The sequence below is a fragment of the Spermophilus citellus genome (genome assembly GCF_964194105.1).
Source record: "Spermophilus citellus genome assembly, chromosome: 12".
Lineage (NCBI taxonomy): Eukaryota > Metazoa > Chordata > Mammalia > Rodentia > Sciuridae > Spermophilus > Spermophilus citellus.
The window spans coordinates 131454840-131473295 of record NC_138198.1 but is presented as its reverse complement, the minus strand read 5'-3'; the positions used below and the strand labels follow the sequence as shown (position 1 = coordinate 131473295).

Sequence of the window (18456 nt, the reverse complement as noted above, 5' to 3'; positions counted from 1 at the left end):
CGCACAGTGCTCCCCTTTCTGCATGCTGTGGGTCAGGTCCTGGCTCCTTGGCTTCTAGGAGACCACAGTCGCTGCCACTGAAAGCAGTGCTGTGAGGTGGCTTGAGCTCCTTGCATAGCTCAGCTCCTGTGGAGGTGGCAGCAGCAGACTGTGTGTTGCAGGAAGATGGGCCTGGCCAAGGGAACAAGGCCCAGCCAGCCACAGGTGGCTGCTGTGGAACCCGCCCTCTCTGTGCCTCACACCTCTGCACACTGGCCGAAGGAGTGGGCACTGCTCCCCAGGCACAGCCTCAGCAGGATGGCCTCAGGTGTCTCACAGTGCGCCCACCCAGGGCCACCACTCTTGTCATTGCCATCTGGTGCCCATGGTCTGAGAGCCTCTCTTCTCAGCCCTGGGTTGCATGTCTGAGTGCTTCTTTGTGCACCTGGCCTTCTGGAACCTCTAGCAGGTGGGGAGCAGCTAAGGATGGGGTTTGGCTGCAGCAGGCTCTGGTTTCTGGGAGTCTGGCCCCCTCTGGCAATGAGCTAGTTCTGCTGGTGGCTATCAGAGAACTCTTGCCCACCACCCTCTCTGCACCCTGCTCTCCTTCCTTCTTTTGTTTTGCCTGACTTTTCTACCCATGATGCCCAGGGCTTATTTCCTTTTACTCCTTCAGTCTTCTGTCTTTGCAGCCCCCTGAGTGAGAAGAGCCAAGATTAGCTCTGAAGCTGTGGACAGACATCCTGGGCTACTGTGAACTAGCTGCCCCTCAGTGCCCGGTGTGACTGGAGCTGGGTCTGAGGAACAGGCGGCTTTGAAGAGAGGGGTGTGAGGAGGAGAGGTCCTGGCCAGGACCTCTCACCAGCAAGGACAGAGAGGCCCCTAGTCCATGCAGAGTAGGCCACCATGAGGTGCAGACCCCAGGGAGCCAGTACAGAGAACAACATGTATATCAGGGGTTCCATGGGAGGGAGCCCTCCATCTGGGCCCAGAAACTTGTGTCAAAACTAAGAGGCTTAACATAAATGTGAAGTGTCGTGGGTGTTTTCTCCGACATAGGGAGATGGCCCTCTTCAGGACTCCAGCCACCACCTGGCTGCCCCTTCATCTTCTTCCAACTTTCAGAACCTTTAGACTAAGCCCTTGGCACCCTCTCTGCCCAGTGAGGTCAGTCCGCTGTCTTACTCTGCCATGGTCTTCCATCAGGGCAGCAGCAGTGCCCTGTCTGGCCACGCGCCATGAATGGGCAGAACTGAGTCCTGAGGACAATTTCCATCAGGCTGAGCTGCTTGTGGTGCCAAGGTGCAAGGAGAGGGACCATGGTGTGGGGGTGGAGCTATCCTGGGACCCGCGAAGCAGCCAGTTCTCTGCCTTGCAGTTGGAATTGGAAGTGTGACAAAAGGTGGATCATCTGCAGGGACCCATCTGGGTGTCATGGAGGACACACAGTCCTGCCCTGGAAGCGCATGTCCCAGGCCCTGCTGGCCCTGGCCCTGCTAAGGCCCTCAACCGGCCACAGCACCCCCGTCGCCCATCACTGGGTTTGGTTGCCAGGCAGGCCAGGTGCCTCTGTTTCAGGGAGGCAACTGCACCTGTGCTGACCTCAGGTGTGCCTGGGCCTCAGCCTGGGTGGGCAGGCGTGGTGAAGTGACCCCTCAGTCTTGCCCATGTGTCTGTGCTTGAGGACCCTTGTAGCAGTTCTGCCAGGGCTTGGGAACTAGCAGGGTGTGTAAAGGTAGCTGGGAGGTCTGGGGCTGGGGCTCAGGGGTAGAGCGCTTGCCTAGCATACGCTTGGAAACAGCTGGTCTGCTGTAGGGGCGGGGCCTGCAGCCTGCGGTTCAGGCTGTGCTGGTGAGCTTTGCCAACTGCTGTGTGCCATGCTTCTCACTGTTCTATCTCTGGGCTGTTTCAGAAGAGGCAGACCACTACAGCTTTGGGGCTGGCACCCTATCCAGGAAGAAGAAGGTGCTGGTGACCCTGAGGGAGGAGGGTCTCCGCCGTCGGGCCCACCTTGACATCAGCCTGCCCCATGACTTTCGGCCTGTGTCCTCCATCATCGACGTGGACATCCTCCCCGAGACGCACCGCCGCGTGAGGCTGTACAGACATGGCTGCGAAAAGCCTCTGGGCTTCTACATCCGCGACGGCACCAGCGTCCGGGTCACCCCCCATGGGCTGGAGAAGGTTCCAGGCATCTTCATTTCCCGCATGGTCCCGGGGGGCCTTGCAGAGAGCACTGGACTGCTGGCCGTGAATGACGAAGTCCTGGAGGTAAACGGGATTGAGGTGGCGGGGAAGACGCTGGACCAGGTCACAGACATGATGATCGCCAACAGCCACAACCTCATCGTCACTGTCAAGCCCGCCAACCAGAGGAACAATGTCGTCCGCAGCAGCCGCACGTCCGGCAGCTCTGGCCAGTCCACGGACAGCACTGCCAGCCACCACAGCCTGCCAGTGGCCCACGTGCTGCAGAACTTCCACCCTGATGAGATGGAGAGCGACGAGGAAGCTGACATCGTCATTGAGGGCACCTTAGAGCCTCAGAGTGTCTCCAAGATGCAGGGCACACCTTCAGGCAGCCTGTCTCGGGCCAATGGCAGCAGCCTCGCCCACAGGCTGCAGCGGGACCTGGCGCTGCACAGCCCGGGGCGGGAGAGCCACGGCAGCATCCACAGACTTCTCTGCTCCCTGAAGGCGGACCCCCGCCACAGCCTGGTCCTGCCGCAAGGCGGGGTGGAGGAGCATGGGCCAGCCGTCACACTATAGGCCCAGAGGCTGGGTGAGGCAAGTGCTGCCGGTCCCATGCAGGGACTGTGGGAGCCGGTGGCCCTGGGAGGCACTGTGATTTCAGACGTGAAATTCCTAGCAGGAATACGCTAAAAATGTATGCCAACTTAAAATGAGGACAGCTTGTGTCCCTTCCTCCTTGGTCACAGGCGTAGCCCTCTTCTCTGTGTCAGCTCGGCACTATTTTATAGAATTTTGCCCCACAACTTAACAGACACAGGCACACCCCAGGCCAGGCCCCCATGCAGGTTCCAGCCCTCTGAAAGATCTGAATACAGGAATAATTAGTTTTTAAATTTCAAAAGTACTTCATTTTTTTAAAGTAAGCTTTTGAAGTTCACGTTTTTTAACTCGGCTCACGTGAAGATGCCCTTTATGCTGCGCGGTTTCTGCTGACCTGCACAAGACTTCCCCAAGAGGACCGAGGGGCCAGGCCTGTGCCAGGTCCAGCAGCAGCATGCACACCAGTCCAGACCCCCACGGGCATGTGGGTCCCTACAGCAATAGGCACCACCGTCTCAGGAAGCAGAGTGAAGGTGAGGCAGGCCCTGCCAGAGGCGACTGCGAGCTGCGTGCTCCCAGCTTGTCCTTCGGGGAGGTTTCCGAGTGTTTCCTGCAGAGGTGGTGGACAAGGGGCCTCAGGCACCGGGACAGAGTTACCTCTGCCCCCACAGCAGCCAGCTCTTCCTGTCAGTTGATGAGCACATCCTGACCTCCATTCCTAACGTCATGGTCAGAGGCAGGGGTTCTCTTGCTTTTGAGTCATATGAACATAATGGTTTTAACAAATATTAAATTCATTGTCCCTTTCCTTTAAACTTTTAGAAGTTTATTCACATTTGAGTCAATTAAATTTTATATGAAGTATGTCTTCAGCTTAAATCCAATGTCAGAGAGAAAACATTACATTTATGCTTTGAGAACAAACTTTGGCCAAATGAGTCTCCTGCAAACAAAGAGTATTTTCCAGGTTTTCTAAGCATGAATTCCACTGCTGCTTTCTGCATGATCCAGCACCACCTGCTGTCCATCAGCAGAACTGTCTTGATCTGTTAAGGTCAGAGGGATTTGGTGCAGCCCAGCTGCATTAATTAAGTGAAAAGAAACTTATTTTCCCTTTGAAACTATTTCTTGGGCAGAGTAGCCTTTTCGGAGTAGCTTCCTCCGTGTGTCTGAGTTTCTCATTTTGTACAAGGGGCCACAGCACATCTCCAGAGTACACGACAGAGTGAGACACCACTGGGTGGGGATCCAGCCCCCAGGACGCATGGAGCTGCCACAGGGGAGGTGCTGGCCAGTGAGACAAGCCGTGGAGCCACGGGAATGCCCAGGAGGATCACCAAGATGAGGTTTTCACAGGGTCTCTGCTGGTATCAGTGTCGTGGAATAACTGGGCCCACTACCAAGAAGGGAAGCTGTATTTCTAACCATGCATTAAATTGTTACGCAAATGTGAATCCATGTTTTAAAGAGAACAAGGCTTACTCAGTGTGGAAGCTTTGTGCCTGTTGCTGGTAACTGCAGGGATCACAGGCTGCTTGGAGGAGCTGTGAGAGTGTATTTTTCTACCCGGGTCTATACTTCTGCAATTTGTTTCTTAAAAGAAAAGCAACAAAACCATGTCACTATATATTAAAGATTTTTTGTTTGTTTTATATATCAGAGAATAAATATTTTGCCTTTGAGTTAACAAAATGTGTAACCAGTATGTCTCTTGTGTGCTGAGAGGGGACTGCTGGTGTCGAGTGCTGCCCTGCTGGCCTCTTCATTGGGGTCCTCACATCCTCCACAAGGCAGAGCCATGCTTCCCACTGTGCAAATGAGAACCCGGACTGTGCTCAGGGTTCCAGGAGGAGCGTCTCTGTATTCAGCAGTGCTCCTAAACTACCTGTTGTAGTTTCTCCAGCTCTGCGCTCCTCTCGAGACAGAGAGGGCTCAGGGGGCTTGCCAGACGTCCTCCACCGAGGATCTGGCTTTTTCGCCTCAGGAAGGGACCTACCAGACACACCCTGGGTGTGTTCTCTTCCCTGGGTAACTGTTGGATGTTTTGAGGGAGATGCCTGGAGGGTCCCTCACAATTCTGGTAAATGTAAGGAATTCTTCACTTACTTACATCAATATAAACACACGGGCTCCTGTTTTATTCAATGGTTACAATCTATTACCTTCATTGTTTATTTTTATGTCAAAAAGACTGACTAATGGGTGTCTCCAGGCCTCTGTGTATGCTCACACTCAGTCCCACCGATCTCAGAGTGTATTCTGATCCATCTTGCACTCACCTCCTCTCCAGGGAGTGCTGGTGCCACCAAGGAGAAAAGCCATCAGAAGAGAAGATGAGCCTCCAGATGTGCTTCCCATTCCTGGGATGTGCCGGGGCAGCCCTGGGCATTGCAAGCAAGAGTGCCCTGCAGCCTACACCAACAAGTACATGCATGTACAGGAAGAATGGTCCCCAAGCCTTCCCAGGGGGCAGCCCTGGGGACGGACACACACACACACACACACACACACACACACACACACACGTAGGAAGTCAGTACCAGGCTTGAGTGGCTCACCCTCCTGCACCCCAGAAGGGCCTGTGTTCCCTTGGCCATCTCCGGGCTGCCCTCAGGAACACGCTCACTGACCAGCATCACACCCTTCGGCCCAATAGTCTGCTAGACGATGTAACTGATGGTGAACCCTACTTTATTCTGGAGCTCTGAAGTCTCATGTGCACATGCGGGATGACCCCAGTAAGTATGCAGACTCAGGCTCAGCAAGCGCCCCTGGTGACCATGCCTCACTCAGCCACACCATCTGCCACACTCAGGAGAGGCTGCCCATCTGGCACCTTCTCCCTGGTGGATGCTCTCTGTAGCCTCTTACTGGAAAAACCACAGCTGCAAGTGAAAGCCACTTCCAAGTCCTTCAGCTGTCCCAAGCCTGGGTGCTCCGACAAGCCTTGTTGTCCTCACACAGGTACATGTGCCCACCTCTGCCATTCCTGTCTCTACCGTCAGCATCCCGATGCCTTCATTCCCATCTATTCTGCAGGGCTTCTCCCTCTCCTTATCTACAAGTGTCATGGTTCTGACAAGAGTCCCCCAGAGGCTCCTGTTAATGCAGGAATGTCCAGAGGTGAAGTGATTGGACTGAGAGCTGGAACCTAACTAGTCCTAGTTTGAGTGGACTGACTGGGTGGTGACTGTAGGCAGGTGGAGTGTGCCTTGGGAGGCTTCATCCTCTACCTTCCTGGATGGTACAAATGGAGCAGTGCTCCTCTGCCACGCCTTCTGCCATGATGTCCTGCCTGGCCATGGGCCCAGAGCCATGGAGTCGCCCACCATGGGAACTGTGAGCCAAGTTGTCTTGTCAGGTGTTTGGGTCATAGTGAAGCAAAGTCCACTGACACAGCGAGAAACCTGCTTCTGCTGTCCCTGATATATTAGCCCATCAGCCCCCTGCATGCTACCATTCTCCTCCCCGTCTCCAGGCCAACAGCCCTGCGTGGGCCCCTGCAACCCTCTGGAGCTCCACACTTCATTCGTGGTCCTTCTCAGCTCGGCCCTTCTGCCAGCTGTGCTCTATTCAATACAGGACTGAGCAGAAGGAAAGAGGAAGAGAGCAGGAGGAAGGCTCTTGACACTCCAGAGACTTACTGCCAAGGTGATTCTCATCAAATTTGCTTATTCAACAAAATTTCTCAAGAACCTCTCAGCTAATTGGCCTGATCTTTGCTACTACCTGGCACTCCTGAATGGGGTGGGGGGGCACTGCCCAGAAGCAGCAGCCCAGAGCTGCCTGGTGCTGCTGCCAGCCTGAAATGGGCACATCGGCAGTACCCAGCCCCCACCAAGAATTCAGCTCTCTTCCCCAGTCAGCCTGCCTTCACACTGCAGTGCGGACGGGGCACAGGGTCTCGCTTCAGGGCTGGGAGCTCTCAAGGGCAAGACCCTGGTCCCCCAGCATCAGACGGGACCCAACAGGGAGGTGGAGAATCAGCCAGTGATGGTGGTGGCAGCAGCAGCGTGGAGGCCACCTGGCAGTGGTGCTCCCAAGGCTTTCTGCTCACCAGGGGCTGCCTGGCAGTGACACTCTGGGCAGCCACGACTCAGGTGGGGAAGGGGCATGGTGTGCTGCTGCTCTCTAGGTGGAGGTAGAGAGCCGCCTGGCAAGCCCACAGGTGTGAAGGCTGCAGAGCCCCAGTGCACACGCAGGCAGGAGGACCAAGCCATACAGACCTGCCACAAAGCACAGGGTCAGCAAGAGCAAAGCTCACTGCACCCACCTCCCTCCCAGCTGCGTCCTCTCTGGCACTTTGGAGGCTGTCATAGAAACTCAGGGAACCCCAAGCCACACTATTGTCTGAGCGTTTCCCATGCACACCCGAGGGAGGAACTGCATCCTCCACCTGGCACGTTGGTGGCCACTGGGAGGGCTGGAATGGGATGAGGCCCTCGGCCTGGGCCCTGGTGGTTCTGTGAACCAAAGGATCAGTCTGTCTTGTGATGCCCTGCGCCAGCGGGCCTCCATCAGCAAGAAGACACCAGATGAATCCCCTCACCTCAGGTCTCTGCCAGCAAATATGCACCAAATGAGTTCCCCTTCCACTGTGAGCCAATCATCAGCTGGCAGTCTGAAAGTTTGCTGGGGCCCCGTCGGCTGTGGCTCTCAACACAAATATGCACCAAATGAGTTCCCCTTCCAAGGGCCTCCCCAGTAAGAGGCCCCTCCATTTTAGGCCGCCAGAATCATGGGCTATAATAACCCTCTCCTCGTTACGAAATCTTTGCCAAAGTAACAAAAACATGCATACACACATCAATTTGATGACTGGTAATTAATCAGCCTCTGAGTTATGCTTATTTTCACACAAACAAGCAATGAATGATCTTTAGCAATAAATGTGGTGTCAATGTCCATGTTGACTGTTCCCATGAGTCTGCAATTTTTCATTCATTTCTTTTGAGATAGGGTCTCACTACATTGCCCAGGCTGGCCTCCAACTCCTGGGCTCCAACAAGCCTGGCTCACACCATGTCTTAAAGATCAAAGAATTAACCAGTTCTATTTGCAGTGGTGTAACAAATTTTAATTCAAAATAGACACTCTGAAACAAGAGGTTAAAAAAAAAAAAGGAAACTATAAAGTCGGACAAGCTCTCTGAATTTACAAGAGTACACCAAGAGTCAGACCAATTTCACAACTGCCTCGAAAGCACACATCACAGCACCTGCATGCAAGTGAGTCACTGCTGGCCTCTGGGACCATCTCACCCTCTGCTGCATGCCCCACAGCACCACTCACGGCCCTGTGGGGAGTACAGCATTCGTCCTGGACTCTGTGCTACTTCACATCGCTATGGAAATACGGGCTACCCACCCCAACACGTGACACGTGGAGACTTTAGCAATCACCTGTCCCACTTGCCTGCAAAATCAGGCCAGAGCATAGCCCAGGCTCCCCACTCGGATGAGCCCAACTCTCATTACCCCAACCACAAAGACAAGCTCTGGTCTGCTGGCTTGGGCGGGCACATGGCCCTTCCAGCCCGGAGCAGCTCAGGCTGGAGCGGCGTACTGGGTGTTCTGTCACTCTAAAGGCACTAAGCAGCTGCTGTCCCCCCTTTGAGTGAGGAACGGCCTGCCACCACAGGGAAAGGCAAAGTCTAGGCTGGAAAGCACTTCTGCCCCACGATGACTTTACAAATAGAAGCTCCATGATGAGCTGCACACCAGACCTTAGACTCAGGTATTTTTAATAAATGAAAACATTTGGTTTTCTATGAGTTATAACTTAAAAAAGAAACAGCCATCAAGACAAACATGAAAAAGTGTCAAATCAAAATTATAATCTCATATGCAAGCAGCTTCCGAAGAAGAACTGGCAGGGTGTCCGCAGGGAGCCACGCACATCATAGGGTGCGCTCCTCCAACACAACCCTGTGTCCGTCACTTTGCAGGTCTATAGGCATCTCCAATTGATCAAGTACTCTTCAACAAGCTGGCATTTCCTAAAATTAAAAAATAAGTACTTGCAGGTTTCAGTTCATTCAGTACTGAGCTACTGGGAAAACAAGACGTGCATGAATGCCAAAAGATTTAATTTACATGACAGAAGAAAACTGAGAGTAAGTGTTAGAACCCAACTGCAGGAAACAACCAGTCTAAGAACCATCCTCCTCCTCAGCCAAAGTCTCTCAGAGCACCTGGAACAGCTGAAGAGCAGCAGGCAGGACTCAGGGACTCAGCAGGGCAGTCTAGGCCCAGTGGGAACCACAGCCTGGGACTGAGGCTCACTGTCCTATGAATGCTGTGGTTCATATTCAAAGTTCAACCTGTGCTTAACATTTTTAAGTTCAGACATATCAAAACCTAGAAGCACAGAGGGCTTGTGGTTTTTTATTGCTTTCATGCAAATATATCTCCTTTTCCCAAAAAATGAAGCCACGTCGATTTTCCACACCCATAAGAGTGAGGACAGCAATTCTATTTCTTTTCTGCTAGGATAGGGTCTCTTATGGAAATAATCTCTAAGAAACTGCTTTTTGTCCTCGTAAGAACGGCCTTCATATTTCTTAGGGTCTAACACCAAGACCTGGAGCATGTCATCACCAGCCGTGGGCCCCTCTGTCCTGCCTTCATTCCTCTGTCTCTTCAAAGGCACGACACTTGTCCCTTTCTCTGGGCTTGGGGCTACATCGGTGTTTAGGACAAGCAATGGCTCCTCCAGCTCCCGCTGGTCTTCTACCCCTACATGGCCATCTGGTAACTTCCTCTTCACAGGAAAAGTAGAATCAGGAATCACTTCCCCATTGACTAACAGCAGCTCACTGCTCTCAATAAAACCTGGCTGGATCTGCAGGCCTGAGCTGCTGTCCTTGGGAGCACTTCTGCAGCGCAGCAAATGGACGGCGATGGCCGCTAGGGTCATGTTTCCAGTGTAGACCCCACAGCAATGGATGCACTTGAAAGCTGGAGACCTGAGCATCGTGTGGACCGTCGGCATCACGTGGTGCCTCTCCTTGAGGTGGAGCTCATAGGCCTCAGCCGTCAGGAAGGTACCAAAGCAAAAGGGACAGGTCAGCTTCTGTCTGCTGGGGGCCCTGGGCAGAGCCTCAGGCTGAGGCCTCACCTTAACATACACAGGCACCAGGGATTTGGAGTGTATCCCGGCAAGGATGGCCAGGTAGACTTCCCGCTCCCCCAGCTTCTCCCGCGGCAGTATGGTGCTGAAGTCGAGATGAGGGAACAGCAGATTGCCGCTGGCATCGAGGTCCAGCTGGAAGCCCCTGTTGCTATAGTCCAGGGGCAGCTTCTTCTTGCCCAGGTGCTTAGTCCTGCTGTGCTCCAGGAGGCCCCGGATGTCGTGGAAGGTGCAGGGGCAGAACAAGCAGCCCAGGCCGTGCATGAGCAGGTGGCGCATAAGCTCCTCCTCTGAGATGGCGCATTTGCAGGACAGGCACCGCACAGCCCTCTCCCGCATCCACTTCAGGAAGGGTGCACATGCGGCCAGCTTCTCGGGCTCCAGTTTCTCGCCCACCTTGGCCTCACTATGCTTGTGAGCCACCTCCACATGCACCTGGTAGACGTTGGATGGGAAGAGCTCATTGCACACCCGGCAGAGCTTGGATTCGCTGTGCTTGTGAGCCACCTCCATGTGCACCTGGTAGACATTGGACGGGAAGAGCTCGTTGCACACCCGGCAGGTTTTCCACTGCTTGGCCTGTCTCAGCACCTGGTTGGCATCTGCCGGTGCAGGAGTAGCCTGAACAAACACGCTCGGGGCAGCGCTCACCAGCACTTGTGGGGAGGGCAGGCTGGGAAGGGAACTGGCCATGTGCGCACCTGTGCCTGAGGGCAAAAGCTGGACAGGCACCTGCGGTGGAGTAACAGTTGCCATGCTTCCGCCGGCGGGCACAGGCAGGGTGACAGACACTGGAGCCAGGGTGTAGGTGGGGATCCCATTTACCTGCTTCCCCGTGGGGATGAGCTGCCTGAGAATAGAGCCTGATGTGAGGAAGGTAGTGCTCTGTGAAGCCCCTGCCCTGGCTGGGGGGCTCACAGGCAGGACGCCAGTGCTGACTGAGGGACTGAGCTGCAGCACTCCAGGCCTTGCAGGTGGGCCCACAGGAAGGACCCCCGTGGTGACCGGCTGGCTAAGCTGCAGCACACCAGAACTCACACCCTGGTTCACAGGGACGACTCCTGTGGAGACAGGCTGGTTGGCAGAGAGAAGCCCAGATGGGACCACCTGGCCTGCGGGGAGAACCCTCAAGGGCACTGTCGGACCAGGGGGAAGAACCCGAGATGGAGCTGTCTGCCCAACGGGGAGAGCCCCTGACTGGGCCACCTGGCCAGTGGGGAGAACCCCAGAAGTTGCTGTCTGTCCAGGGATTACCCCTGCAGGGGTCATCTGGCCTGCAGGAAGGACCCCTGATGGGGCTGCTCGACCCACAGAAATCACTCCTGGTGAGACAGCCTGCAGAACCCCGGGGGTGACAGAGGGACTGGCAGGCAGGACACCAGGCCCAACAGGTCGGCTTACAGACCCCACAGGCTGGGAGAGGGGCAAGACGCCAGGGCGGACAGCCTGACTCATAGGGAGGACACTCTTTCCAACAGACTTACTTATGGGCCCCACAGGCTGGGTGAGGGGCAACACAGGGGGGTTCACAGGCTGGCTGAGCGGTACCCCGTGAGACAGAAGGACAGGCTGGGGGGTGGAGGGCTGCAGGGAGAGGCCGCTCTGGCACACAGGCAGAGGGCTGGAGACCAGGGTCACGTGGGGCTGGGCAACCGCAGGTGGGGAGTGGGTCAGACTTCCAGCAGAGCCTGGGGCCACAGTCACTGGCTGCACCACAGCCGGGCTTTGGCCATTCTGTGGCAGGGTGAGACGAAAGCAAGATGGCGGTGCCGGGATGCCAGGGGCGCCACTGCTCGGTGGTATGGCCAAACGGGCGGCTGGCTTTGGGGCAATGTGCATCTGCTTCAAGAGCCCAGTCCTCTTAATGTGCTCTGAAATCACTGACCTCAGCTTGTTCTCCAAGTCCCTGTGCACATCAGACGTCAGGATGTGGTACATCAGGGCGTCCTGGCTGCTGGCATTGGCACTGCACTTCTTACAGTAGTACCGGTCGGATGGCGGGGTCCTGTCCACAGAAGCAGTATCACTTGCTTTCTGTTGGTCCCCCACCTCCTCAGTTCTCAGGCCAAAGTAAGAGTTGATTAAGTAGTGAAAATGAGCCACCAGAACGTGCTTCTTCATGCTGTAGTACAAGGTGTTCGAAAAGTTACATTTTAAACATGTGAAACTAATCACATCACTTCTAGATGACTTAGTCTCGCCTAAGATGTTCACTGTGTAGTTCTGCACTTTGCGAACAGGGGCGTGGAACATCCTGAAGTGCTTGCCCACCACCTTGGGCTGAGAGGCAAAGGTGCAGTTGGGGCACGGGATCACCAGCTCCTGGTCAGCCTCATCTTCGTGGTGACGATGTAAATGGTTTTTGAGGGAAGCAAGCACCTTTGTCGAGTATCGGCAAAGGCTACAACAGTATGGTTTTGTTCGGTATCTCTGTCAAAATAAAAGAACAGTCTTAGGCAGATGAAGAAAGCTGCTGGGGGTCCTCCCACAGTGCACTGTGCCCAGACACCATCACCCACTCCACCCACCCTGAGCAGCAACGCTTGCTCCAGGACCAGGGTAGGGGGATTCTCCACAAGAGAACAGTGACGCTGCACTGCCCCACTAAGGGATAGGCACAACTGCTGTGCAACTTTTCTTATAGAACCAACTCCAATTTCACATGACTTTCACACATTCCAAATAGTGAAATGCCTTAAAAAAAAAAAAAAAAAAAAAAAAAAAAAAACCACATAAGAGCCTAACAAATATTTTTAGCCTGTCAAACACAGAAACCCAGAATCTGGCCCCAAACCCACAGCTTGCTGACCCGTCTAAGCCATGCCCTGAAACCACAAATCCCAGCACTTAATCTTGTATTTTGAATTGAACTGCAATAAAAATTTTCTGTAAGAGGAAGTTGTTTTCTTCCCTACCTCCTCATCTCTTAGTTATGTCATTTTTACTCCCGATTCTAAAACGGAATTCACCTACAACTGACCTGGCTTCCAACCTGTGAGACCCATCGTTGCTGTCTTTAACTTCCCCACTGCTCGAGATGGTAACAGCCAACAGACGTTGCTCAGCACAAGCAAGTGCCTGATAACAGTCTGAGAATGGTAAAGAGCGACCAACTGCCTAATGCACACATCCCTTTTTAAAAATTTAGAGACAGGGTCTCACCAAGGTGCTCAGGCTGGTACAAGGTACAACACTGTGTAAGTATTATTCTAGATTTATTAGTAGTTCATTAAAAATGGCCCAACTTCTACTAAATAAAATGCAGTACTGAGAATCTATACATTCAATGAAAAACAACGCTCAACAAGGGAACCAGTGGAAGTGGACAGTACATGCACACCAGCATCTGCTGGAATCGAGCAGAGCCCGGGGAGGAAACTTTCTAGAATGTGATGCCACAGACAAGAACTGCCAAAGAAAAGGGCGGAGAGCTGAGCTTCATGGAGACAGCAAGCTTCTGCTTCTCAGAAGCTGCTGTTGAGAACTGCAAGGGAGTGCCACAGGTAGATGCAGACTTGGGAGCCACCCAACAGAGAACACAGGCCTCAAGGCCAAACCTCCTAAGAAGACAAGCGACCTGATATTCTAACAATGGCCATGGATCTGAACCCTTTTCAAAGAGGGCTAGTGATGCCAAAGGATGTAAGGCAAGAAGCTCCAGGTCCTCAGCAGTGGGCAAGATGCAGACCCCAAGCAAAGGTGGCATCCACACACCCACTTGAAGACCACAGCAACATGCACTGCTCATGGGGAGGAATGGCATGGCCACACAGCCTAGCCAGCACACCCCAAGGCACCACCCTGGGAAAGGCAAGCATGTGTCCACGGAAGCCTCCCCACGGGAGGGGGAAACACACACAGCTGGACACTAGGTCGCAAAGGAGGCTGCTGAAAGTGGTGCTGAGCCACCACTGCACCACACCTAGGGAAGCCTCCTCAAGAGCCCACAATCCTAAGCTGAACCACAGGGCTCTGACCTAAGCCCACATGGTGCACCTTACAAACCACTCTCCTGCTGTAACACTGTCTGGTCTCTGTCCCTAAGTCCTATCCCCTGAGCCTGACTGAAGGAGGCCACCTGCAGATGCAATGGTAGACCAGCAAGCACCACACTGCCACAGGGGCCCCAAGCCATTCCATCCTGAGAGCAGTGTCTGTTAACGCCAAGGCCCTGTTCACTCCACAAACATACACTCCTGGGGCAAAGGAACCCCTAACTTCTACATCTTCGGAGCAGGTACTGCAAAGCTTGTCACCTGCTCTGCAGCAGGAATTCAAAGATGTTTTCTGATGAAAAGCATGAAATTACACACATCGCATGTAACACTGTGGGATATTTTTAAGAATTCAGATGAGAAAAATCAGTGAGGCCTGAGATTCATGATGTCAAGACCTTCAAAACAAGGTTAGGGAGTAGAGTGTCCTGTCAAGGAGGGACTTGAACGTGGGTAGACAAAAGAAACATCCCTGAAGAAATTTTCATAACACAGTAAATCATGACAGGAGTTTTTCCATCCAAAATCCCCAAGGCCAGCATGACAGGAACTGGACAGGGACCAGCCGAGTGAACCATGTCAGGCTCCATTTGACACTGATAGACCTGTCAACAAAGGGTGCACTTTTCACAGAGCCCCTCAGCAAGAGGAATCAGCCACATGCTGCACATTTCAGTGTGAAGGTCTGAGGTTTCCAACCACTAGACTTGTTCCCTGATCCAGTGGTCTACATTTTTACTTTAGTTTCTGGAACCAGGATGTGAGAGCATCCACGGGTTTACTTACCCAAGCCTGTGGAGGGCAGCCCATCACACCCAGACCACAGACCTCAACCTGCAGGCATGCATAGAGGCTGTCTCTGCACATCTGAACATGCCTACATGTATAGGTCTATGCACGGAAACATTACAATAAGCTAGGCTGATTTATCACTGAGGAAAGAAAGCATTTCTTCACATGTGTAGGTTCAGCGTTCACAAAGGCCTGGGCTGTCACAGCTCCCAGTCCTGTAGCTGTGTGTGTAGTAAGTGCCATCCACATACAGGATTCCTCTTGCTGATCTTTACCTGCTATGTTTTTACTCTTCCTTTCCTATGTGTAGGCATGTTCAGATGTGCAGCTGCCCACGGTGTTGAGTAATCTGTGTGAGGTCTATGGCCTGGCTGTGAAGTGCGCCACCCCGCTCAGTCTTGGTAAGTACACCCTAGAGTGTTCCCACAGTCACCCCTCCCAGTCACTTGAGCACACACTCTCAGAATAGGTCCCCATCATTAAGCCACACACAGTGGTGAGTATCTCTGTTAAGGGCCATTCACAGCACAGTTCTATGTGCTACACTCTCCTATGACCCGCTGCACACAGGCTGTCATACCAGCATGGCTGGTGTGCGAGGCTAAGGCCTTAACAACAGTTACACCACTGGCAACAGCCACACTGCGACTCTGCCACAACAGCATGAGCCAGTATGCACACACAGCCTTGAAAAGCCACTAGTTCTGCAAGGCTCACACCTAATAGCATGTTTAACGCAGGACAGTTATCAAGTCAAAGGTCCAGTGGCTTCAGCAGTTCTTCAGGATCACACTGAACCGAATCCCTGCGCCCCCTCCCACTCACCCACCAGGCTCCAGACACCTGAGGAGTTCCTCAGATTAATCCACACTTACCCCTAGTGAAAACTAAATACAAAAATACATACCACTTTCTTTCCAGAAGGTTCCCAGAGAGAAACATCTCCCCATGATGTGTTATAGAAGAACTTCTCTCCTGGATCAAAGCCTTTAAGGTCCTTCAAAAAAATGTAGAAAAAAAGATCATTATACAAAGTCAGAAGATAAAGAAATACTGATTAGGATCCGATGAGGTTACTTGGTGCCTAAAATCTACCTGGGTAAAGAGACACAAAAGTCTCTTTGGGCACCACTGAGGACGATCGCTGAAAAGGCTGGAGTGATCAAGCAGAATTACAGAAGAAACAGATGAGGCCTCCTGACAAATAAGCATCTACACCTTGTGCTATGTTCAGGTATGAGGTGTCCCCAAAGCTCACGTGTGAGGCCGTGCAAGGAAGCTTAGAGGTGAAAGGGTAGGTTAGGAGAGCCTCAGCCTAACCAGTACCCTCGTCCACCCCCAGGGGTTAGGCAGGTGGGCCATGGTGGGAGAGCCTCAGCCTACCCAGTACCCTCGTCCACCCCCAGGGGTTAGGCAGGTGGGCCATGGTGGGAGAGCCTCAGCCTAACCAGTACCCTCGTCCACCCACAGGGGTTAGGCAGGTGGGATGTGATGGGAGAGCCTTAGCCTAACCAGTACCCTCGTCCACCCCCAGGGGTTAGGCAGGTGGGCCATGGTGGGAGAGCCTCATCCTACCCAGTACCCTCGTCCACCCACAGGGGTTAGGCAGGTGGGCCATGGTAGGAGAGCCTCATCCTACCCAGTACCCTCCTCCACCCACAGGGGTTAGGCAGGTGGGCCATGGTAGGAGAGCCTCAGCCTCCCCAGTACCCTCGTCCACCCCCAGGGGTTAGGCAGGTGGGCCATGGTAGGAGAGCCTCAGCCTCCCCAGTACCCTCGTCCACCCACAGGGGTTAGGCAGGTGGGCCATGGTGGGAGAGCCTCAGCCTCCCCAGTACCCTCGTCCACCCACAGGGGTTAGGCAGGTGGTCCATGGTGGGAGAGCCTCAGCCTACCCAGTACCCTCGTCCACCCACAGGGGTTAGGCAGGTGGGCCATGGTGGGAGAGCCTCAGCCTCCCCAGTACCCTCCTCCACCCACAGGGGTTAGGCAGGTGGGCCATGGTAGGAGAGCCTCATCCTACCCAGTACCCTCGTCCACCCACAGGGGTTAGGCAGGTGGGCCATGGTGGGAGAGCCTCAGCCTCCCCAGTACCCTCGTCCACCCACAGGGGTTAGGCAGGTGGGCCATGGTGGGAGAGCCTCAGCCTACCCAGTACCCTCGTCCACCCACAGGGGTTAGGCAGGTGGGCCATGGTGGGAGAGCCTCAGCCTCCCCAGTACCCTCCTCCACCCACAGGGGTTAGGCAGGTGGGCCATGGTAGGAGAGCCTCATCCTACCCAGTACCCTCGTCCACCCACAGGGGTTAGGCAGGTGGGCCATGGTAGGAGAGCCTCATCCTACCCAGTACCCTCGTCCACCCCCAGGGGTTAGGCAGGTGGGCCATGGTGGGAGAGCCTCAGCCTCCCCAGTACCCTCCTCCACCCACAGGGGTTAGGCAGGTGGGCCATGGTAGGAGAGCCTCAGCCTCCCCAGTACCCTCGTCCACCCCCAGGGGTTAGGCAGGTGGGCCATGGTAGGAGAGCCTCATCCTACCCAGTACCCTCGTCCACCCACAGGGGTTAGGCAGGTGGGCCATGGTGGGAGAGCCTCAGCCTACCCAGTACCCTCGTCCACCCACAGGGGTTAGGCAGGTGGGCCATGGTGGGAGAGCCTCAGCCTACCCAGTACCCTCGTCCACCCCCAGGGGTTAGGCAGGTGGGCCATGGTGGGAGAGCCTCAGCCTCCCCAGTACCCTCCTCCACCCACAGGGGTTAGGCAGGTGGGCCATGGTAGGAGAGCCTCAGCCTCCCCAGTACCCTCGTCCACCCCCAGGGGTTAGGCAGGTGGGCCATGGTAGGAGAGCCTCATCCTACCCAGTACCCTCGTCCACCCCCAGGGGTTAGGCAGGTGGGCCATGGTAGGAGAGCCTCATCCTACCCAGTACCCTCGTCCACCCCCAGGGGTTAGGCAGGTGGGCCATGGTGGGAGAGCCTCAGGCTACCCAGTACCCTCCTCCACCCACAGGGGTTAGGCAGGTGGGCCATGGTAGGAGAGCCTCAGCCTCCCCAGTACCCTCGTCCACCCCCAGGGGTTAGGCAGGTGGGCCATGGTAGGAGAGCCTCATCCTACCCAGTACCCTCGTCCACCCCCAGGGGTTAGGCAGGTGGGCCATGGTGGGAGAGCCTCAGCCTCCCCAGTACCCTCGTCCACCCACAGGGGTTAGGCAGGTGGGCCATGGTGGGAGAGCCTCAGGCTAACAAATGCACTCGTCCACCCCCAGGGATTAGGCAAGTGGGATGTGGTGGGAGGAGGCTGTCCCTAGGGGAAAGTCACTGGGTTTAATTTTGTCCCTGGTGAGTGGAGCTCTCTCTGCTTTGACTGCTATGTCCTTCCACCATGACTTTCTCCCTCACCTCGGGCACAGAGCAACGGAACTGGCCATCTATGGACTGAGACCTCTGAAACCCTAAGCACCACAGAAACGTTTCCTCCTCAAAGCTGTTCTTGTAGGTCTTACAGTCACGGAGGTGAAAACGCTGACTAAAACACCATGTTTGTGTCAATAGAGCCCAGCCCAGGAAAGGGCTCCACACCAAGTGCAGCTCTGCGAGTAGCACAAAGAAACAGCAGCACTTCCAAGAAGAGCTCCCACGCTTTACCACCACAACCTCCTCCAGGAGGACAGGAACGAGACTCTCCATTCCCATGCTCGAGTGTGAGGGACGCAGTCCGTGGGGACAGAGACCCTAGCCAGCTCAGAGGACAAAGGCACCCAGCTCTGATG

At 54.5% G+C, this 18456-nt stretch overlaps 3 protein-coding genes across 28 annotated transcripts in view; 1 reads left to right on the top strand and 2 right to left on the bottom strand.

The window, feature by feature from the left end:
* PARD6G (par-6 family cell polarity regulator gamma) overlaps positions 1–3163 on the top strand; it is a 57165-nt gene extending 54002 nt beyond the window's left edge. The window contains exon 3 of the mRNA XM_081262961.1: positions 1892–3163. Within this exon, the coding sequence (XP_081119087.1) occupies positions 1892–2748 (857 nt within the window). The 3' untranslated portion in view covers positions 2749–3163. The remainder of the gene's footprint in view (positions 1–1891) is intronic.
* Positions 1–18456, bottom strand: part of LOC308631694 (glyoxylate/hydroxypyruvate reductase B-like) — a 218494-nt gene that overhangs the window by 82664 nt on the left and 117374 nt on the right. The gene's annotated exons all lie outside the window — the stretch shown is intronic.
* Positions 8587–18456, bottom strand: part of ADNP2 (ADNP homeobox 2) — a 31293-nt gene continuing 21423 nt past the window's right edge. For all 3 annotated transcript variants that reach the window (XM_081263202.1, XM_081263204.1, XM_081263203.1), the window contains 2 exons: positions 15598–15687; positions 8587–12333 (listed from right to left, as the gene is read on the bottom strand). In XM_081263202.1, coding sequence (XP_081119328.1) covers positions 9061–12333; positions 15598–15687 — 3363 coding nt within the window. In that variant the 3' untranslated portion in view covers positions 8587–9060. The remainder of the gene's footprint in view (positions 12334–15597; positions 15688–18456) is intronic.